The 19,236-nt window shown below is 38.2% G+C and overlaps 1 protein-coding gene across 1 annotated transcript in view; it reads right to left on the bottom strand.

Moving 5' to 3' along the window:
- pds5b (PDS5 cohesin associated factor B) overlaps window positions 1-19,236 on the bottom strand; it is a 29,314-nt gene that overhangs the window by 8,925 nt on the left and 1,153 nt on the right. The window contains exons 2-16 of the mRNA XM_008427331.3: window positions 11,599-11,726; window positions 10,705-10,908; window positions 10,471-10,557; window positions 9,722-9,819; window positions 8,631-8,757; window positions 7,812-7,892; window positions 7,453-7,593; window positions 5,144-5,259; window positions 3,934-4,028; window positions 3,560-3,705; window positions 3,215-3,366; window positions 1,805-1,918; window positions 1,606-1,687; window positions 1,462-1,510; window positions 14-153 (exon numbers count right to left, since the gene is read on the bottom strand). Of these exons, the coding sequence (XP_008425553.1) occupies window positions 14-153; window positions 1,462-1,510; window positions 1,606-1,687; window positions 1,805-1,918; window positions 3,215-3,366; window positions 3,560-3,705; window positions 3,934-4,028; window positions 5,144-5,259; window positions 7,453-7,593; window positions 7,812-7,892; window positions 8,631-8,757; window positions 9,722-9,819; window positions 10,471-10,557; window positions 10,705-10,908; window positions 11,599-11,706 (1,740 nt within the window). The 5' untranslated portion in view covers window positions 11,707-11,726. The remainder of the gene's footprint in view (window positions 1-13; window positions 154-1,461; window positions 1,511-1,605; window positions 1,688-1,804; window positions 1,919-3,214; window positions 3,367-3,559; window positions 3,706-3,933; window positions 4,029-5,143; window positions 5,260-7,452; window positions 7,594-7,811; window positions 7,893-8,630; window positions 8,758-9,721; window positions 9,820-10,470; window positions 10,558-10,704; window positions 10,909-11,598; window positions 11,727-19,236) is intronic.

The following is a 19,236-nucleotide window of genomic DNA, read 5'->3' as shown; positions in this document are numbered from 1 at the left end:
GTCGCAGACTCACCACGCAGACTTCAGCCTGCTTGCAGGAGCAGGTGGGGCTGACCAACGTCTCCAACTGATCCCTTATCCGCTCGTCGTCCTCCAGGACCTGAGCCAGCTTCTTCACAAAGTCCTGAGCTTTGCCCGGGTCTGGAAGGTTTTCTATACACACACAAACACCAAGCGTGTTTTAAACGATGAAGTAGAGCTGAAATAAAATCAGCAAATAATTGTTTCTTCTTTCAAAACACAACTCTACTACATACGTTTTACACATTTGTGTATGTTACAGCAACAAACTTGCACATATTTTGTTATTTTACATAATAGACCAGATGGCAGTAAAAAAAAAAAAGAAGAAATTAATATTTTTTAAAAGTCTTCTGGACAATAGATTTTACATTTTTGCCTATTTTTGTTAGCAAATGGGATCCTGTTCTGTCACTTTAGATGAAGAGGATCAGGAAAAATGTAACTCTCGACAGAATTATTTTGATTTAATTCCGAACTTTGACTGAATCATTGCATTTTGATTGACTGCATGTTTAAGGTCGTTTTCCTACTGGAAAACAAATCTTTGCCTCATTCTCAAGTTTTCTGCGTCAGATTATCCAGAACTGCCATGAAATCTTGTTCCTGCTGCAGGAAAAGAACCACACAGCATGATGCTACCACCTCTGTGTATTACAGCAGGTAAGGTATGTTGATAGAGATGTGTAGGTTTAGTTTTACACCAAGATCAGCATTTTGCAAGTCGGCCAGCGTTTTGCAAGAAGTGCACATTTGGCTTCATCTTCTGATTTTATGTTTGCAGCGTGTGGCTCTCTTTCTCCTTCATCAATGCTCAACAAAAACATAAGGTTTTAACAGAACAGCTGGATTTATACTTGTTTAATTATACAGAAACACTAGTTACTAACTAGGTGGCTTAGGAAGGTGAGTGGTTCCACTTGAAATTATTTAGGGCTATCAGAGTAAAGGGGATTGAATACAAATGCCACACATTAACATTTTTGTAAAATAAAATAATCTTTTTATTAGTTTTTTGCATAAAATCTCAACAAAATACATTTGAGTTTGTGGTCATAAGGTGGAAAAGTTAAAGGAGTATGAATGCTTTTACATAGTGCTGTGCAGCCATGAGAACTAACGTCCTGCTCAGTCGCTGCTACGGAGGTTTGTAGGATAAAAGTTGGCCAAGTCAACTGGTAATCAATAAAAGGATTGATTAAACCAAAGGATTAAATCTTTTGATTTAATCAATCCTTTGATTACATTACAAATCTCATTTGAAAACTACCTATTCTTCCTTTAATCATTAATTTCAGCACTTTGTCTTGTATTCCAGCATGCGTTGCCATGGCTACGCTCTATTATTTGTTTTCCAAGACAGCCTGTGGGTACTTCATGCAACATCACTGCAAACCCCGTGTTACAGTGGAAACTTGTGACTTCGAAAAGATGACTTACTTGTGATCACCATGACTTTGGCAAATACAGCCTTACTGGATGCCTCCGACTGGCAAGAAGTGAAAAAACAGGAACAGAAACATGATTCAGAAACGCCAAACAAGAAAATAACGGCCAGCAGATGAAAGTGATCTGCAGAAGTACCTTGGGTTTTTTGATCAGGTCCAGCAGGTCCTTGACATGGTTTCTCAACATGTTCTGGCACTTCCACATCTCATTTAAAGCTCTGCAGGGGACACGTGAGGAGAGCAATGTTTACGTTTGTAAGTAAATTATACAATAAAAGGTCTTACAAACATATCTGGTCTGATAAGTTGTTTTAAAGCAACTGAAAAACGCTTACTTGACAGCGTTTGTGTCCAACGTAGCGTAAAGGTAATAGAGACACTTCATCCTCTCAGTGGTTTCCAGGTTGAAAGGAACCATATACTGGGCGAAAACCCGCTCCACCAGCAACCTGACGATACAGGAAGTGAGTTCTAAGATTTAGATTATAACAAGTGCTCTAGTAAAAACTGATCATTAAAGTAGATACAAAAAACCCCCAGCAATTTCAACAAACAGATTAAAATATAATAAACTCAACTTTTCATTTTTTCTATCAAGGAAGAATTTTAACCACAAAACTTAAAAAACAAACAAACAAAAAAAAAACATTGTGCTGCTCAGTGTTTGTAAAATCTTCCCCTTCCCCGCAGCCTGTCACAGTGAAGACACTTCCTGTTGGCAGCTGATCAGCTCTCCAAGCGATAACCAAACAGACGTTGTTCTGTGGTCTCATCGCAGAAGGTTGTTTTTTTGTATTCCCTCAATATAACGGTTAGTTTAACAGCAAATGCAGCTTCTTCAACTGGAGCCGGAGACATTATGAAAACCCACAGAGAGGTGAGCGCTTTATGCTGAGCATGTGTAGGAGGATCAAGAGTAATGCAATTGATGCTCCATTTTAAGGAGAGCATGCTCCACTTCTGCCTTCTGGCTGTTTAAAGAAAAATAACACAAGAAGAAATAAACCAGCTTTACTATATTATCTGTTGGACGTCTGGCGGCAATAAAACTTTCACTTCATTTCCTCCCATTTGTAAATTCAACCTCCAGTCGTGAAGCTGCAGTTCACTAAAAAAGGGGGTTTAACTCGACGGATTCCAAAAATGATGTTTTTAAATGTTTTCTGATTATCCACAACACACTAAAATTAACCCAAAATATGCATGTTATATCAGTATCGACATATATACCAATTATCTTCTATTCTGTGACCTGTGGCACTTTATTCTATGTAATTTGTATCCTGTGGGAGCAGCATCTGCTGTGAGACTCTGTCCAACCACAAACAAACAAACAAACAAATTCTTATTTTTAGTGATTAGGGATTACTTGCATTATTATGCCATTTTTATATTAGTGGAAAATGATCTAAAACAGTGTTTCTCAACCCTGGTCCTCAACGACCCCCTGCTCTGCATGTTTTAGATGTGCCTCTATTCCAGAACAGCTGATTCAAATGATTGCATGATCATCAAGTGGTGCAGAAGCCTGTTAATCACCCAGAAATACAATTCAGGTGTGTGGCAGAAGGGAAATACCTAAGACATGCAGGACAGGGGGGCGCTGAGAACCAGGGTTGAGAAACACTCGTCTAAAATGATTGTATGAAATACAATACTATAAAAACAACATATTGAATTCCACACTTTTCCAGACTGGGAAGGAACCCTGAACTTTTTCTATGAGAACAAGGAAGCAGTGGAACCTGTCATCAATGCTGTTCTGGTAGTAGATATGAAGCAGTTTGTCTTTGATCCAGGATATCTGCTTGGAGGCCTCCCGGCCCCCCTCTCCTTGTAGCGAGTATTTTCTGTAGATCGATGCGAGGCCCATCATGGCTTCCTTACGAACGCGCCACTGAAGACAGCAGGACAGAAATAAAAAACAATGATCAACACTGTGAAAGGTAAGATGTGGATTTTAGCAGCAAAGTTGGAATATGCAGAAAATATCACAAAATGGATCCAACAGCAGCTTTTAAAAAATTAACGCTAATGTGGACGTTGCTTCCTCGAGCCATTTAAGCCTATTTTTATGTTTTCAGACTTACTCTCTTGTCCAAGGTTCTCTCCTTTACAATATTTAATAATGCATCATTGACAAGGGACAAGTCTTTCTTTGCTGCGGTTACTATAGAGACGATGACATCATGGCGGATGGCCTCCTCGGGGTCATGTGATCTGACCCTCAGATATTCTGGGGAAGAAAACAGAAAAATGAGTGAGATATGTCAGAACAGCAAAAATCTGCCCAATTTATACAAATAATAACCTTATTGTTGTTTAACAGCTGCTTGTAAATTGTTGAGATTGTTTAATCGCTAAGCAGTCGTAAAATTTATAACGACTGATCTATGAACCGTCAAATTATGACTCTAGCAAATGTCCAACTTTCTAAACGTGTGTATGATTTATAAAAATGTACCTGTGAGGTCTTTGGCCAAGTCTGGATGGTTCATGAGACAGTGACTTGCAAACTTCACACACTCTAGCCTGATGGGCACGTGGATGTCATTGAACCTTTTTGGGAAAAATAAATTCATGTTAAAATCAACACATATAAAGAGGTAGCAGTCAGTCAACTCAAAAACACACAACCCTGTTGTACAAAATAGGGTTCAACCTTGAACAGGTTTATTTAAAACTGGTTGGCATCTACTGAACTTCCAATTATGGGTCGAGTGAAGATTTTTTTTAACTGACGGAATAGTTATAATTCAGATTTCATTAAAAGTTGCTTAAATCTTAAGAAAAATTCCAGATTTGAAAGTGAAAATATCTCGTCAAGCACCTCAGTGTTTTCCAAATGTGTACAGTGGTGTGAAAAATGTTGGCTCTCTTCTTGACTTCCTTTTTTCCCCATGTTTATCACATTTAAGCATTTCACAACATCCCACCAATTAGTCATAAACAACACAAAACACAGTTTTTAAATGAAAAACCCAAACCTACATGGAAATATGTGAAAAAACGGTAACACTTTATTTGAAGGGGGGTGAATAAGACTGTCATGACACTGTCATAAACATGACATAACATGTCATGAACATGAATAAGCCTTCGTGAATACTGTTTAAACTTTACCTTTAATAATATAAAGTTACCTATTTTTTAAAGCGCAATCAGTAATACTTTTATAGCAACTTTATTATCAGTAATGATTTCTTGGTTAATGTCAAGTTGTCATAACAAAGACATTTTGAATAATGTCAACTTTGTATTAAAAGTGTCATAATTTACAGAATGACGCTTTATGACAAGTCATAAATATTCATGAAGGCTTATTCATGTCCATGACATGTGTTATGTCATGTTTATGACAGTGTCATGTCAGTCTTATTCACCCCCCTTCAAATAAAGTGTTACTGAAAAAACAGGAGATCAGGAAAGGGGGCAAACATGTTTTCATGTTACAACCATAAATGTCAAAGTGTTTTATTGGGATTTTATTAAATCATCCAAGTTAAAAATTTCTAGAACCATTTTTTTCTGAAATTTCAAGATGTAAAACTTTTAGGAAAGGCCTCCAAAGATTTTGCCCCAAAACTAGTTGAATAATGTTTCACGCAAGATGAACAAGCGTACAAAAAATATTATAAATGGCTTATAATAGATGACAACAGAATTAGTTTTACCTGCCCAGGTAACACTGCCAGAGCGGTTTGTTCTGTGCTGCCAGCTCAGAGTCTTTGGCTCCAAACATCTTTGCAAGCAGCTTCACCACCTGCAGCCTTTCGTCGTTATCATTACTCTGCAAAGACAGGAAGGGAGAGAAAAATGATGCACAAAAACTGGTAATGTGGATTGGATAGACTTGCGGTGTCATTAGGAGCTTTATTAGACACATAACCATTTTCATAAAGCAAAGCATGCAGGCCCGTTTATATAAATGCTGATTTCAGGCAGAACAAACAGCGCAAATGAATTTATGTATAAGAAGCCGGGACAGGGGAAGAAAAGCAGCAAGGAGAGAAATAAGTGAAGGAAAAAAAACAATAAGAAAGTGATGAAATGTGGAAGAGAGAGCGGGAGCCGAGTCTGTGGCGGACAGATTTTATCACGGCTATTATTTCTAAGGAGACAGCAGTGATCTACACTCCCTCAGTACAGTTAATGAGCGTTATCCATCAGCGCGACGCCTTTATGAGACGCTGCGGAGGCAACATAATGCTGACTGGATCACTGCTTTATCTCGGTAATATGAATCAACAAACCTGCAAAAAAAATAAATAAATAAAAACTTGCTAAATGAATGCAGGTTTTTATCTGGCAGTGTAGAGAAGCTGGAGTCAGTCTGAGCAGAACAGAGAGACTTTACAATCGGAAAACCTGGATTTACTTAAAACTACCTTGAAGAGAGCAGCTCAATGTGGAGCAGAGAGATTTTATGACTATTTGTGATCCAGGTGTGGAGCTAGAAGCTCAATATTCAGCAGTGCTTAGACTACACACAGTAACGGTGTCTTTTCACAGGAAGCATCTTCTGGTTTTGTTGTTGCAACAATACATTTAAAAATAGAAGGAAAAAAAGGACAAAAAAATGGAGAAAAAGAAAATAGAGGCATCCATAAAAATGCCATTTTCAGAATTTTGTTGTTTCAAATTAAGCAATATTTGATCTTTTTTAACAATAGCCCTGAAAACCCTTTCACTGGGACACTCTGAAGCAACATTAGGTTAAGGTGGAAGAGTGAGGACCAACGGGTGAGATGGGGCTCAGCCCCAGATGTGTGTTTTTAGTATTATGGCTAAATATTATAATTGCAATAAACCCACTATTTGCTCACTCTTGTTTTTTTCTTTTGTCGTCACTGTTTCCAAACATTTCTTCACAAGTTTTAGCACCAAACTATTTTTCAGGTGTGAGCATCAAGGGCAGTTAAAGTGCATCCTGCTCACTAAATACACTACTTAGCCAAAAAAGTGCCACCACAGGAAAAAAAAAGATAAAACAAACTAAAAAACACTTTCTAATATGTTGTTGGGCCACCTTAAAGTTTGATCAGAGCACAAACTCGCTGTGGCATCGTTTGGATAAACTGCTGCAATGTCACAAGATTTTTTTCCTTCTGATTTTGCATTTATTTTACACCAAGGCCTTGTGTCAATAATGGGGAGTCCGACAACAGCAATGGGGTTAAGGTTCGGACTGCCTGATCCATTTTTCCTCCTCCAATGGGTCACCACTTTTCTTCCATTTATTTTTAATAATGCATTAGGCAGTTCTTAACCCAGTTGTGATATAGTTCCTGCTCCACTAATCTGGAACAAACTATCAAAAAACGGCAAAACAGCAGAAACAATGAGGTCCTTTGAAATGTGGTACACAAACTCGACCCATCTCAAATAGAAACATTTTCTCCATGGTCACTTTTTGTGTCTTCCTACAAGGTTGTTTCAGAAATGAGAAGCTACACATTGCATCATCTCAGGTTTAATAACTTGATTCCCACTGGAAGAGAGTTGCTCATGCAGTAATTATCCAAAAGGAGGCTTGGAGCTATTTTCCTAAGTTAGATCCAAGTGGCAACTTTTGGCAAGGCAGTGTGTTCTGTTTGCACTCAGAGCTTCCACAGCATTGCACTTAGATTGAAATAGCAGGAGAAAAAAAATCCTGCATCAAAGTTGATGACAACTGCAATTTGATGTATTGTTCAGCAGCAGAGCCTATACTCCTTTCTTGCAACAAATGAACACATCAACCAGCTATAGGTGACTTATAGTGGTTTGACTGCATCTCTCAGTTTTAGTACTCCTCTGTCAGAAAGAGCAACAGTTCTGCAAGCAGAAACAAGGACTGGCTTCAGGCCAATAGTCGAAATTCAGACGACAAGCATCCCAAAAATGCGTAACGGAAAATTTCCTTTAGCTGCTGCTCAACTTCTATTGAAGCTAAAAGGTTTTCCTCTATTATAAAGCCCAAATACTACAGTTCAGAATGTACCTTGAGTTTAAACTCCAGCTGAGGCAGCACAGAGAGAAGCAGATGGCTGTCTATGTTGTAAAGTTCCAGGATGAGATCAAACACATGTTCAGACAGATCACTGACTGACGTCTTTCCCAGCATCAGCACCTGGTTGAAGAACTGGAGGGAAAGAAAAGGGAGAGACGAATGAGAGAGTTCAGGTCCAGTCAGTTTATATTTATAATTAATGTAAATATCACAACTACAAAATATGATAATGTGACGCTTTAATCATTAATATGTATAAATTAATCAAATTGTTTAAAATTGATGTTTTTAAGTCTTTTTCAGCATGTAAACAGTCAAATTGCGTCCACAGTATCTTACAGATATCTTACATTGGTGATGTAAGGTTCGATAGCTTGAGCGGTCCTCTTCAGCAGAGCTTTGGCCAGGTCATAAGCCTGTTTGTTCAAATTCTAAACAGACAAAGAATAAACAAACAAAACATATGATATTAAAGAAATATCTAGAAAGTTACAGGTGAATATGTAGAAAAAGGATGTCCGCTTCTGTAGGAAAACTTCAGCTGCTTTACTGCTTCTCACCTGCAGGGGTCTCACTGAACAGCAAGGTATGGAAAACTAAGACTTATCACAGTCAGTCATGTTTAGCGGCCTACCTGCTGCTGTCTCTAGTTGGGTCAATAAACCTTGGACACTGTATGAATTTGGGAGATTAATTACAGAAGTTGTGCGCCATATTGCACCAGACAGTTGGGTTCACTTCAATGCTCTGCATCTGACGCTATTCAGAAGGCTCTCACCTAGAGACAGCCTCATCCGGCAGAACTAATGAGAAAGATGCTTCTCTTTTATAAGTATCCTACTGAAATCAAACATTACTTCATTTGCATACGATTTGTATGGTTTTGTCTGGGAGTTTCAGCATGTCAATAGCCCTCTGTTGTGATTCTGCAACAATAAAATCTGAGAGAAAATCCTTTTGTCCTACATTTGTTCCATTTTCTAAATGTAGTGGCAGAAGCCATAGAAACTATGATGCATCCGGGTTGTGGAACATATATTATTTGTTCCAGCCACCATAATAAACTTTGTGATTTGACGAATCGCATGTGAACTTGTCCCCCATTGCACCTAAAACTATGTTGATATTGAATAAGTAAAGCACTTTGAGTGCTGCAGACATGCACACACCTTATGCGCCGGCACCAGGTTGACTAAAACCGTGTCCAGCAGCTCCTGCGACACCGTGTCTCCCTCACAGATGATGGAGCTCATCAGGTCCACCATATGCATGTGCACTTTCTGGTTGTGGCCGTTGCTATAAAGAGAAGACGGAGAACATCAGAGCACGACATCAACCGAATATTTTACTTACTTCTGAACTTCTTTCCCCCCCTCCAATTTCATGAATCTAATCACATTTTTACTTTAAAAGTAATACATTAGTGAGCAAATGAAGGCTAAATGTCAAGAACATTTTGACATGTGGGCTTATTGGGAGCTCAAACTGCTGAATTCTTTATCAGAATAAACATAAAACTACCGATTCACGGCTGCCACCTCACCAAGTTGTAATTCTCATCAAGTCGTTTCAGTCTATGTGTAAAGCCACCATTTTGCAACATTCATCTGTAGCTACTTTAAAGCATGCCATGACAGAAATTTAGTATTATTTGCAAAACAGGAAACGCTTCCTATGTTTAAAGATGCTCTGATTACACAGAGGGGTGTGCATACTTGCATCTCAGCAGGAGGCCAAGCTTGTTCCCCTGATTTGTATCTCAGTGACTAGATTTCTACAGCCATTAGCTTCTATTCAGCACAAGTATCACTTTCAAGTATACACACACACACACACACACACACACACACACGCACGCACGCACGCGCACGCACACACGCACGCACGCACGCACACAGAGAAGTGTGCAAGAGCTACACTCGCTAACGACTTCTAATAATATTTTAAATGAAAAAGCAGTTTTTACATTTTTCCAAAGCAGGACAATTTGTAATATTGGCACAACCTTGACACAGGCAGACACCTTTTTTCCCCTTCCACTGGCAAAAAGCCAGATCCAGTGCTGCAGAATTGAGCCCTCAAGGTTGTGTTCAGCAGAGTGAAATTGAGAGGGTGGGGGTTTGGAGGGGTGGAGAAGCAGAGGGGGCACCAAAAGAGAAACGTCTAGACTGCTACTGTGCTGCTTGCAAACAGGGCAGCGGAGGCTAAAAACAGACAAAAACTAAAAGCTGATGGCGGTGACTTTTAAGCAAGGACTTACTTTATGACCTGGAAGAGCGTTCTGTAAAGCTGGGTGAATATTTCATTGCTGTCTTCAAGCTCAAAGCAAATGTTGTAAGATTTCACCCAAGCTATGTTCTGGACAAAAGGAAGAAGAGGTTTGATGTTAGAAACACAATCCAGAGAATCAAGGTTCCTCCTCATTTTTCAATTCCACGTTTTTCTGGAGCCTAATTAGCGTCCATCTCAGCACAGTTTAGAAATGGACTTCAAAACGATAAACCCTACAAAAATCACATTACGGGGGGATTGATGAAAAATAAATGGATGAATAAATGAAAGAAATATAAATGGGTGATTGTTTTCATATTGCTATAATCTGAAACAAAATGCCTATACAAAGTAAAAAACAACAACAAAAAGGGACACAATTAACCTCCTAAATTAGGGGGAAAAAAAAAAAGGAGTAGATTTCAGCAATTGTTAGTTTGTTTTAGCTTTGACCAACAAGTAAATTTTAATAATTAGTTTTTCTGCCATCAATTATTTTGACAACCTTAACAGCAACAACAATAAACATATCAATACATCAGTTTGCTTTTAGTTGACCCAGAAGAGAAATGTGGGCCAAGTGAAATGCATGCAATATATACAATTTCTTCATTAAGGAGTTTATTCTGTTATAATGATCTTCTTAAAACCATTAGCATTGAAACAGCTAAAATTAAAAATGTATTTTCACAGAGCAAATGGTAAATGTTGCTACTGCAGCAAAGAAGAGCCACACACCTCCAGTAAGTAGAAGTATCTGTTGAACTGAGCGCTCTTCGTATCCTCCAGTCCTTTAAGCTGTCGTGTTATGAACATAAAAATGTCCTACAACACAGAAACAAATACACAATGATTCCGATTGGCAGCTGGAAATATCAGTAAACAGGCTAAATGGTGGAGAAACTTTAATAAACAAAAATGAACAGAAATAAGTGTTTGAATAGTAAATGCTTCGATGTGGCAGAACAAAACCTTGAGCTTATCTGGAGAGGTGTAGGGAGCTTCTGGAGCATAAATCCTGAATATGTCTGCTAGGCAGCAGGCCACCAGCAGCCGCACATCTTTGTCTGGGTGCTTGAGGAAGAAGTCTGAGGCCAGGTGAAGGGCCAGGTTCAGGTAAAGCTCCTTTTCCTCCTCAGAGTCCTGGTCCATGTCCATGAAGGTCTTCACAACCATCTGGGTAGCAGGTCAAATGCAGAATATAGAGAGAAAGCAATGAAAACCAACAAACAATTGGCTTTGTTGAGCAAATAAACAGGGAATCAGGTGCACATTTTTTAGTGTGAGCTTATAAAAGTAATTTGTAATAATTGTTATGGCCTTTTATGTTGAATTTTTGTAAATCCGTAATTTCTATCAATTCAGTTTTTCTTTGGTCAGTTAGAATATACGTGAGTCAGTTTAGAACCAATGTTTACATTACTTTGATAACTTTTAGACCCTCCTATTAATTTAAGTGATTAAGAACAAACCGGATGGCGAGATGGAGGTCCTTTTGTTTAGCAAGTGTCTGGTGTGATGACAGGAGGTTTTTGTAAAAGGATATTTTTTTGGACCACTTTTTGAACTTGAAATTTCCAATTAAGTTAACTTTCATTTTCTGCTAAGTTGTGAGAGATTTTTAGTTATTGTTTTGTCTATATTTGTGCAAAATATAAGGTAATTTTATAATTTTTTTTCCCCAAACAATCAAGTCATTAGTGCGTGCGAGAACCAAACCACTTGTTGCTAACCACGGCCTTTCTTGGAAATTTTTGATTTTGGAACCTAGAAAGGCCGAGACAATGATGGTTTCTCCATCTTAAAGAAAAGCATTCAGTCATGCAGGGAGGCCATAAGCAAAACACAGCAGGGAGGAACACTGACCTTGAGCCTGCGAACCATTTCCTCTTTGGAGATTTTGTCAGAAATCTCCTTGACCCCCGGAGGGTAGGTCACCTTCCCATCTGTGGCTCGAGTTTTAGAGTGAGCCATCCTCTTTAGCTCTTCACTGCCTGGAGATAGAGAGGGAAGGGATTGTATTAAACCAGAGGAGAGCGCTGCAGCAGGTGTGACAGAGACCAATGGACGAGGAAAGAAAAGCCTTGAGAATAACGTTAGCATGGAAACCAAGAATATCCTTTGAACTCTGTAAAGCTTTCCAAGAAATCTGCAGCAAAGCAACCACTGAAATATTCAACAAGGTATTCATAGCATGGTAATGGCTTTTCTACAGGCTTTCAAAGTCCAGGATGGAACGACTGCATTTAGAGAGCAAGGCTGGCTTTTCACTCAGCGCTGATAACATTGTACTCCACATACAGTATCACCACCAGTCTCTGGGAATAGAAATGTTCCTAGATTTTCATACGGAAGGAAAAAGATCCGACTGGAAATTTAGTGTCCTGCTGTTGGTGTTTTTCAGCCTTTATTGCATTACATAGCAATTGTCTCAATTTATTTGTTAATTTCCTCTTTCATTTATATTTTGCTCTAATAAGACAGATCGACGTGTGCTGTTTTTATAGCATTTTACTCGATTATCCCCCAGATCTGAAGACATTAAAACGACCGTGGATGGGCAATAACTTCTCCCAAAGGGCCACATGAGTAACTATAATTCTATTGTACGGGGTCGTAAGTTTAATGTTTATCAACAATCATTATAAACCGTCTGAAATTTCTTTTTATTTTTACTGCAAATAATTAAAGTTTATATTTCAGTGTATGTCAATAAGATCCCTAACAAAAAAAGTATAATTTATAATTATGTTGATTCAATATTCAGTAGTAGCGTCATGATTACATTTTCTATATGGTCTGTCTCAAAGATTTCCCTCACGAATCAGTTTGTATGTAGTTTAACTGAACCCCGCTTTCACGTTTCTGACCTAAAAATAACAGCTGAAAACAAACCTGACCACAGATATCGACTGAGCAATCTTCAAAGTCAGTTAATCAGGGGAGTAATGACAAACGCCATCAGTTACCTACACATTATTTCTACATTTTAACCTAAAATCTAGAAATAATATTAAATATTACTAATTATTAAATAATTTCTAACATTATTTTGGAGGGTAGTGGCTCAGAAGAGCAACATAAATGATCATTTTTGTCTTTCAATAATCTTTCATTAAAAACCAAAATGATCAATGAGTTGGATCTTAAACTGTCACGTAGCAAATAAAAGACATTAAATTTTTTTTTTTTATAAATAACAATAATAATAAGATATTTATTTTTCCACTAATTCCATGAACAAACAATTTGACAATGGCACTTTATTTGGGGAAAAAAAAAAATCTCCAATCCTATTAAATTTCACTAAGAAGAAAGCATAAAAGCTGAATGTGACCAAACATTTTGAAGAGATAAACTCCTCAATGAAGAGAAAAGATGTATAAGATGTATGACTTGTTCTTGTAAAGCCAAACTTTACAAGTAGAGTAAAGTGTCAACCAGAAGACTGACACTTTGGAAGAAGAAAAATCATTTGACAAAATGCTGCGATTTATTATTCCTTAAGGTTTTAGAATCTTATGAGATGTGTTTTTATTAACATCGATAAGTCGTTTTATCAAGCTGCATTAGCTAAATTAAACTTAACGTTTTCCTGACTGGAGATTTATCCAACTTTTTTCTGTAATTTAAACAAAAATCTCAAGCAAGTCCAAAAGGCAACAACAGACTAAACTGCGGGGGGCATGAAACCGACAGCCTTACTAGTGTATGGTTATCAGTAGTACCAGTGCTCACCTGGAAGGAGGCAGATCAAAAACCTGAGAAATGATTCATCACTAAAATAGTCCGCAGTAAAGATTCAGTATGCAGCTTAAAAACAAGGCTGACGCAGCTACAAACAAGGCTGAGGTCTGTACTATCAAACAAGCTGGACTGTTCAAAGAGTGCTGTATCTGAAGACATTATTGGAAAGTTGAGTGGAGGGAAAAAGTCCTACAACTTTGAGATGTTTCTTATTGTTAGATTGTATATTTACTAATGCACAACTTTGGCAAATACTGTGATGACAACAAAAGTCATATATGTCTATTTTCGTCATTTGCTCTTTCGTCACTGTGTAACATTTGGTATCTTGGGTAAAATTAGCGTCTAGTGTGAGAATCTGCTGCCATGAGACTCTGTCCACCTGGCTAAATTAGCATACATCACATTAACATGTAAATTATGAGTTCACAACACTTGGAATATATTAGCCAACAATTATTGCACTTCAAATAGTCTTTGGTGTTCTGAATATACACACTGATATAGTGATGACGATGTATTCGCCATGTATTGTGCGACCCCAATTTTTTTCTTTTTTAACTTGCAAAATGTATTGAATTTTGAATGCAAGTGTACATTCAAACTTAACACATTTTCACACAAATATCCTATAAAAACTAACCAAGAGAAGCTGTGCACACATTCTGTACATGCATAGAACAAATCTACATTTGCTATCCTTAAAACAAGGTTTAACCCCACAAAGCAAATATAAGTGAAGAAAATCTGATCTCTGTAATATAATAATAATATAAAAAGCCAACCTTTCCATCATTTAAATCTGCATTACATCAAGCCAATCTTCCATTTCAGGAGCCTCTGCCTTGAGTCATTTCCTAGTGATAGTTCTTTAGTTATCCACCACATATATTCATCAGCTGATCTTGTTAACCTTTCCATCCCTCCTTCCCATGAAAGTCAAATGTGAATGAAATACTCCCCCTCAAAACTGTAGCTATGCAATTATTTAAATCCTGCCAATAGGGCACCATGTAGGAACAAATCAAAAACACATTGAAGTGGCTACCTCCATCTCCTCCACATTTCCTGCAACTTCTTGTATATTGGTATTTTCTGTGTGTAATAAAATATCTTAAAATATTCTTCCAGCCAAAAGCTCTCAATGAGAGGGAACATGATGTTTTCCGCTGTTGCCCACATATTTCCTCCCAATTCTCCTCTGAAGCCTCCAGCTAGCTTCTTTAATGAAACTAGCTAGTTTTTCTGTCCCGTGTACAATTCAGAACTTAATTCCCCCCCCCTACATTTGATTCATTTGCTAAAACAAACATCCCAATTATTCCAGATTCCAACTCATCCAAGTTAATATTTAGTAGTTCTTCAGTATAGTGCCTCAATTTCAAGTACCTGAAGAAGTCCTTATTATTTAATCCATAATTGTTTATTTCCTCCAATATTCATGTAGTATTTTTCTTAACCAACTCCTACAATATCTTCAGACCCTTTTCCCAATTACTGGATGTCTTGTCTGTTACATTAGGCTTATAATCTGGCTAATCAACAATTCAACTCAGTATTTTACTCTGTGCAACCCTACAAACTTAAAATAAGTTATAACACATTAATAATAATTTAATTAGTTTCAGAAAATTAAGCTAAGCAGTGACCTCCCTTAAAATTTGCAGGACCTTACATATTAATAATGACACTTTAACTAGCCACATATTGATTCACAAATCCCAAAAGAGCAAATATACTTGAGTAAAACCAAAAACAATAATGGAAAACATTCAACACTATTGTTTTCCCATCATTCAAAAGTGCTTAAAAATAAGCACAATGATAATTTTGACGGCTTTTCTCGATAAAATACTGAAATTGTTTCATTGCCAACAATATCCATCCATCCATCCATCCATCCATTTTCTTCCGCTTATCCGGGGTCGGGTCGCGGGGGCAGCAGCTTCAGAAGGGAGGCCCAGACTTCCCTCTCCCCAGCCACTTCTTCCAGCTCCTCCGGGGGAATCCCAAGGCGTTCCCAGGCCAGCCAAGAGACGTAATCCCTCCAGCGTGTCCTGGGTCTTCCCCGAGGCCTCCTCCCGGTGGGACGTGCCCGGAACACCTCACCAGGGAGGCGTCCAGGAGGCATCCTTACCAGATGCCCGAGCCACCTCAACTGGCTCCTCTCGACGTGGAGGAGCAGCGGCTCTACTCTGAGTCCCTCCCGGATGACCGAGCTTCTCACCCTATCTCTAAGGGAGAGCCCAGCCACCCTGCGGAGGAAACCCATTTCGGCCGCTTGTACCCGTGATCATTGCCAACAATAGATATAGTAAATGTATTGTAGTACAACCAATGTGATCATTTTGATGATGTGATGATTCAGTTTGATGGCGTACGAAGATCCTTTGAAGTGTCTGATTCAGACCCAAATCGAGGCCACTCATGGTGCTTTGAAGTCCAGGCTGCAGGTCTGCTGCCTCGCTTTGACTGGCGTTTTTATAAAAGGCCTAATTTTACCCACTGGCAAACATAAGCAATAAACAACAAAATAGTAAACCCAAGTTTTCTCATTGTGGCAAAATATATTAATCACTGAAACCTCTTTTATTGCCAAGTAATTTAACGTTGTTGCTTTAAAATGTTTAAACGTATGTTTGACCCCATTTCAGTTGTACAGCCGTCTAATGCAGCACTGTAGTGTTTTATGTGATGTTTAAACATGTTGACACTTTTTCCTGGTGAGACACCAAAGGTAACAAGACAGGTTCTGCACGAAGCAACTGATTAATGTGCTGTTTTTACTGAAGGCAAAAGTCGCTCTAGCAACAGATTTAATAAGTTCTGATATTATCTTTCTGAATACCAAGTTGTTTATCTTGTCAGCCAACTGCAGTCACTTGAATGTCTCAAAGCTGTTTCCTGGATGCCATGTGACTAAGAACATAATTGCAGCGACTGGCTGGAAAAAATGTATTTTCCTCAAATAATGACATAACAAAAATGCAATTATGTGTTCAGTCCAATTTCTGTAAAGCAATCTAGTTTGTTTTGTAATTTTATGTTTTTTAACACTGAAAATCTTGTTCCATTACAGTAAAACTGTTTGGGTCAGGAAGATGTAATACACATTTATGAACCACAAGTTCTGAGAATTCTCAGTAGCTGCCGTCAAGCTTCAGTAAACACACACGCATGCAGAGACCAACACACACACACGCACACACACACACACACACACACACACACACACACACACACACACACACACACACACACACACACACACCCCCATTGGAAATTGGCAGGCGGCCAAATTGCTGGATTGTGACCTTCTTTTCCACCCCACAGCTGCTGCCAAATCTGAGTCCATCCCTCCATCGCTGCGCCACACAGACACACACCGAGTGTCCTGGCAGCCAATCAGAGCAGATTATTTCTCAACCTGATGTGAATGTGTGGCTCCCATCCATGAGGGAACATTTCACAAACGCAGCAGTAAATAACCACAAAGGGACTGGCTTTACCCCTCTCCTAACATCCTCAGCTTGGGCTACTTTGAGCTCATTACTGGTTTATCACAGTTAAACATATTTCGCTCCCAGCAGAGGGCTTTGTACCCTACTACTCTTCTGCTCTGCCAGTTCTGCTCATTTGAACACCAGCTCCACTTTAAGGACACAAAGGTAACTCCGTTTCCAAATTTGAATCTTGACAGAGACAGATTGGTTTTAACCCTGTGGGTGGGCAACGGAAAACGGGAGAAAGCCAGAAACAAGAGTGAAACCTGGACACCAGCTGGCCGCAAAGGTGACCTCAGTGACCTGCATGTGGAAACAAACCAGCGGAATGGCTAAACTTTGTCAAAGAGCATTTGTGGTTTCAAACTAAAGAAACTGGGATATCAGTTTCTGCAAAAATCGACCAAAGCCAATTAATGCAAACAAAAACAACAAAGGTTTTGTAGATCAAAAAAAAAGAAAACTTGCACTAAAGCTCCTACAGTAAGTGAAGGGAGATAAATGTTGGAAGAAATGCTTTGTTTACAATAAATCCAGGATGTCTGCAGAACATTCAAAACAAGCCAGTCACAGCTGCAGCTATGGCGACTCAACCATCATGAACACTCAACTGCATAAGCAGCTTTTAGAGAAAAGTGGAAATATATGATCAGCTATACGTTTGATTAGAACCAAACTGTAAAATCAGCTTGTGGTAGATCAAACACCCTGACTTTCCTGAATTAAAACAATTATTATTTGTCATCCTGCATTTCCCGGCTTTTAGAGAAGCGCTAATTAGCCAAAAATTCCCTTGATCATCTCTAACTTGTAACGAGAAAGTAAAATTCCCAAAAGTAACTTTAATAAACTTTGTTCGGTCTCTTAAAATATCAACAAACAATGCCTTCTTTGGCTCCTGTTCCATATCTTAGAGTTGTGCTTTGATGCATGAATGGAGAATAATATTGTTTTTCTTTAATTTACTGCAGATTTCAGAGCTGCTTTATGAATAAACATGCCTTTATTTAGTCAATGTCTACGACACATTTGTTTTTAAGCTAACATTTAGTTTGTAAACAAAGCATGTCAGACATTAACTGGTCAATCTGTAGTGACCAGTGCAGCCTGACTGGGATCTCTACTGGAAGGGGAAAACAATACAGCATGCTGAATCGTAATTGTTATTTTCAATGTGTCTAATGCTGCCCCTTGCAAACGACTGCTTTGGTGCAACGTTTGGTCGGCTCTCTTGTTTCAGATCCATCCAATTACAAACTACTTGGCAAAAACAAACGCTCATTGCTGCTGTGATGGACTCTGTCTTTCACGACAACAGGATGGGGGGTTGGGCTGAACAGGAGAAAAGAGAAGTGAAAGTTAACCAGAATTGATACCATCACAATATTCAACCACATCACTGCAATGCTGGAGAAGAACAGAAAAGTGTGTATATACAGTTATTGAAGAACAAACTTGCGTTGAAATTAGAAGAGCAATTTGGCAGTTTGGAAAGTTACATTTAACTGCTCAATTGAAATAAAGTTCACACTATTTTTTACATGTCAAATAGAACAGGTGTGGAATAAAGCAATAAAATCCTGACTTCTTATTCTTTCATTAAGGTGAAAACATCCCAATCATATAATCCAGATTTCCAAACACTTCTTACAACATCTGGCTGTAATCTTTGTAGATAATTATCAAGACGACAGCTGTAAAAACAAACAAAGCAGCCGCTGAAAGTGGTTGTCAAATGATCAGCATGCAGTAACGGGATTACTGAAGTCTCCTTTGTATCCTGGTGATTTATTTGACTCCTGCTGCTTCACTGAAACCAGTTTCTGGACAGGTAAATATTTTGGATAATTCCTCCATGCAGGGTTTCTGGATATGCAGATAAAATGTGATCACGACATGCTATTTTAAATACATATTTTATTTAATTATTTATGTGTTTCTCTTGTCAAAACTTATCTGCTGCTTTTGCAAGTGCAATAACAGTTACATGCACTATATATTTTCTTTTCTATTTATAAAGCTTATTCTACAATCAAGCACAGTACATTCTTAAGCATGCACATTTTCAATTTCCTTTATTTTAACAGAATAATTTATTTTCCTATTATCACAGGTGTATGATAATAGAAAATACCATTATGGAATACCGTTTTATGAAAATGTGTATTTTTTCGGAATACTTTTAAATAAGCATTTTGTGCATAGTTTATTTTCACAAACATATTTACAGTAACTATTTTATTATTATATTTGT

Source organism: Poecilia reticulata, chromosome 14 (genome assembly GCF_904066995.2).
Source record: "Poecilia reticulata chromosome 14, P_reticulata-male-v2, whole genome shotgun sequence".
In the NCBI taxonomy this organism is placed as follows: Eukaryota; Metazoa; Chordata; class Actinopteri; order Cyprinodontiformes; family Poeciliidae; genus Poecilia; species Poecilia reticulata.
Note: the sequence above shows the minus strand (reverse complement) of the source record. Positions and strands in the feature narration are given on the sequence as shown.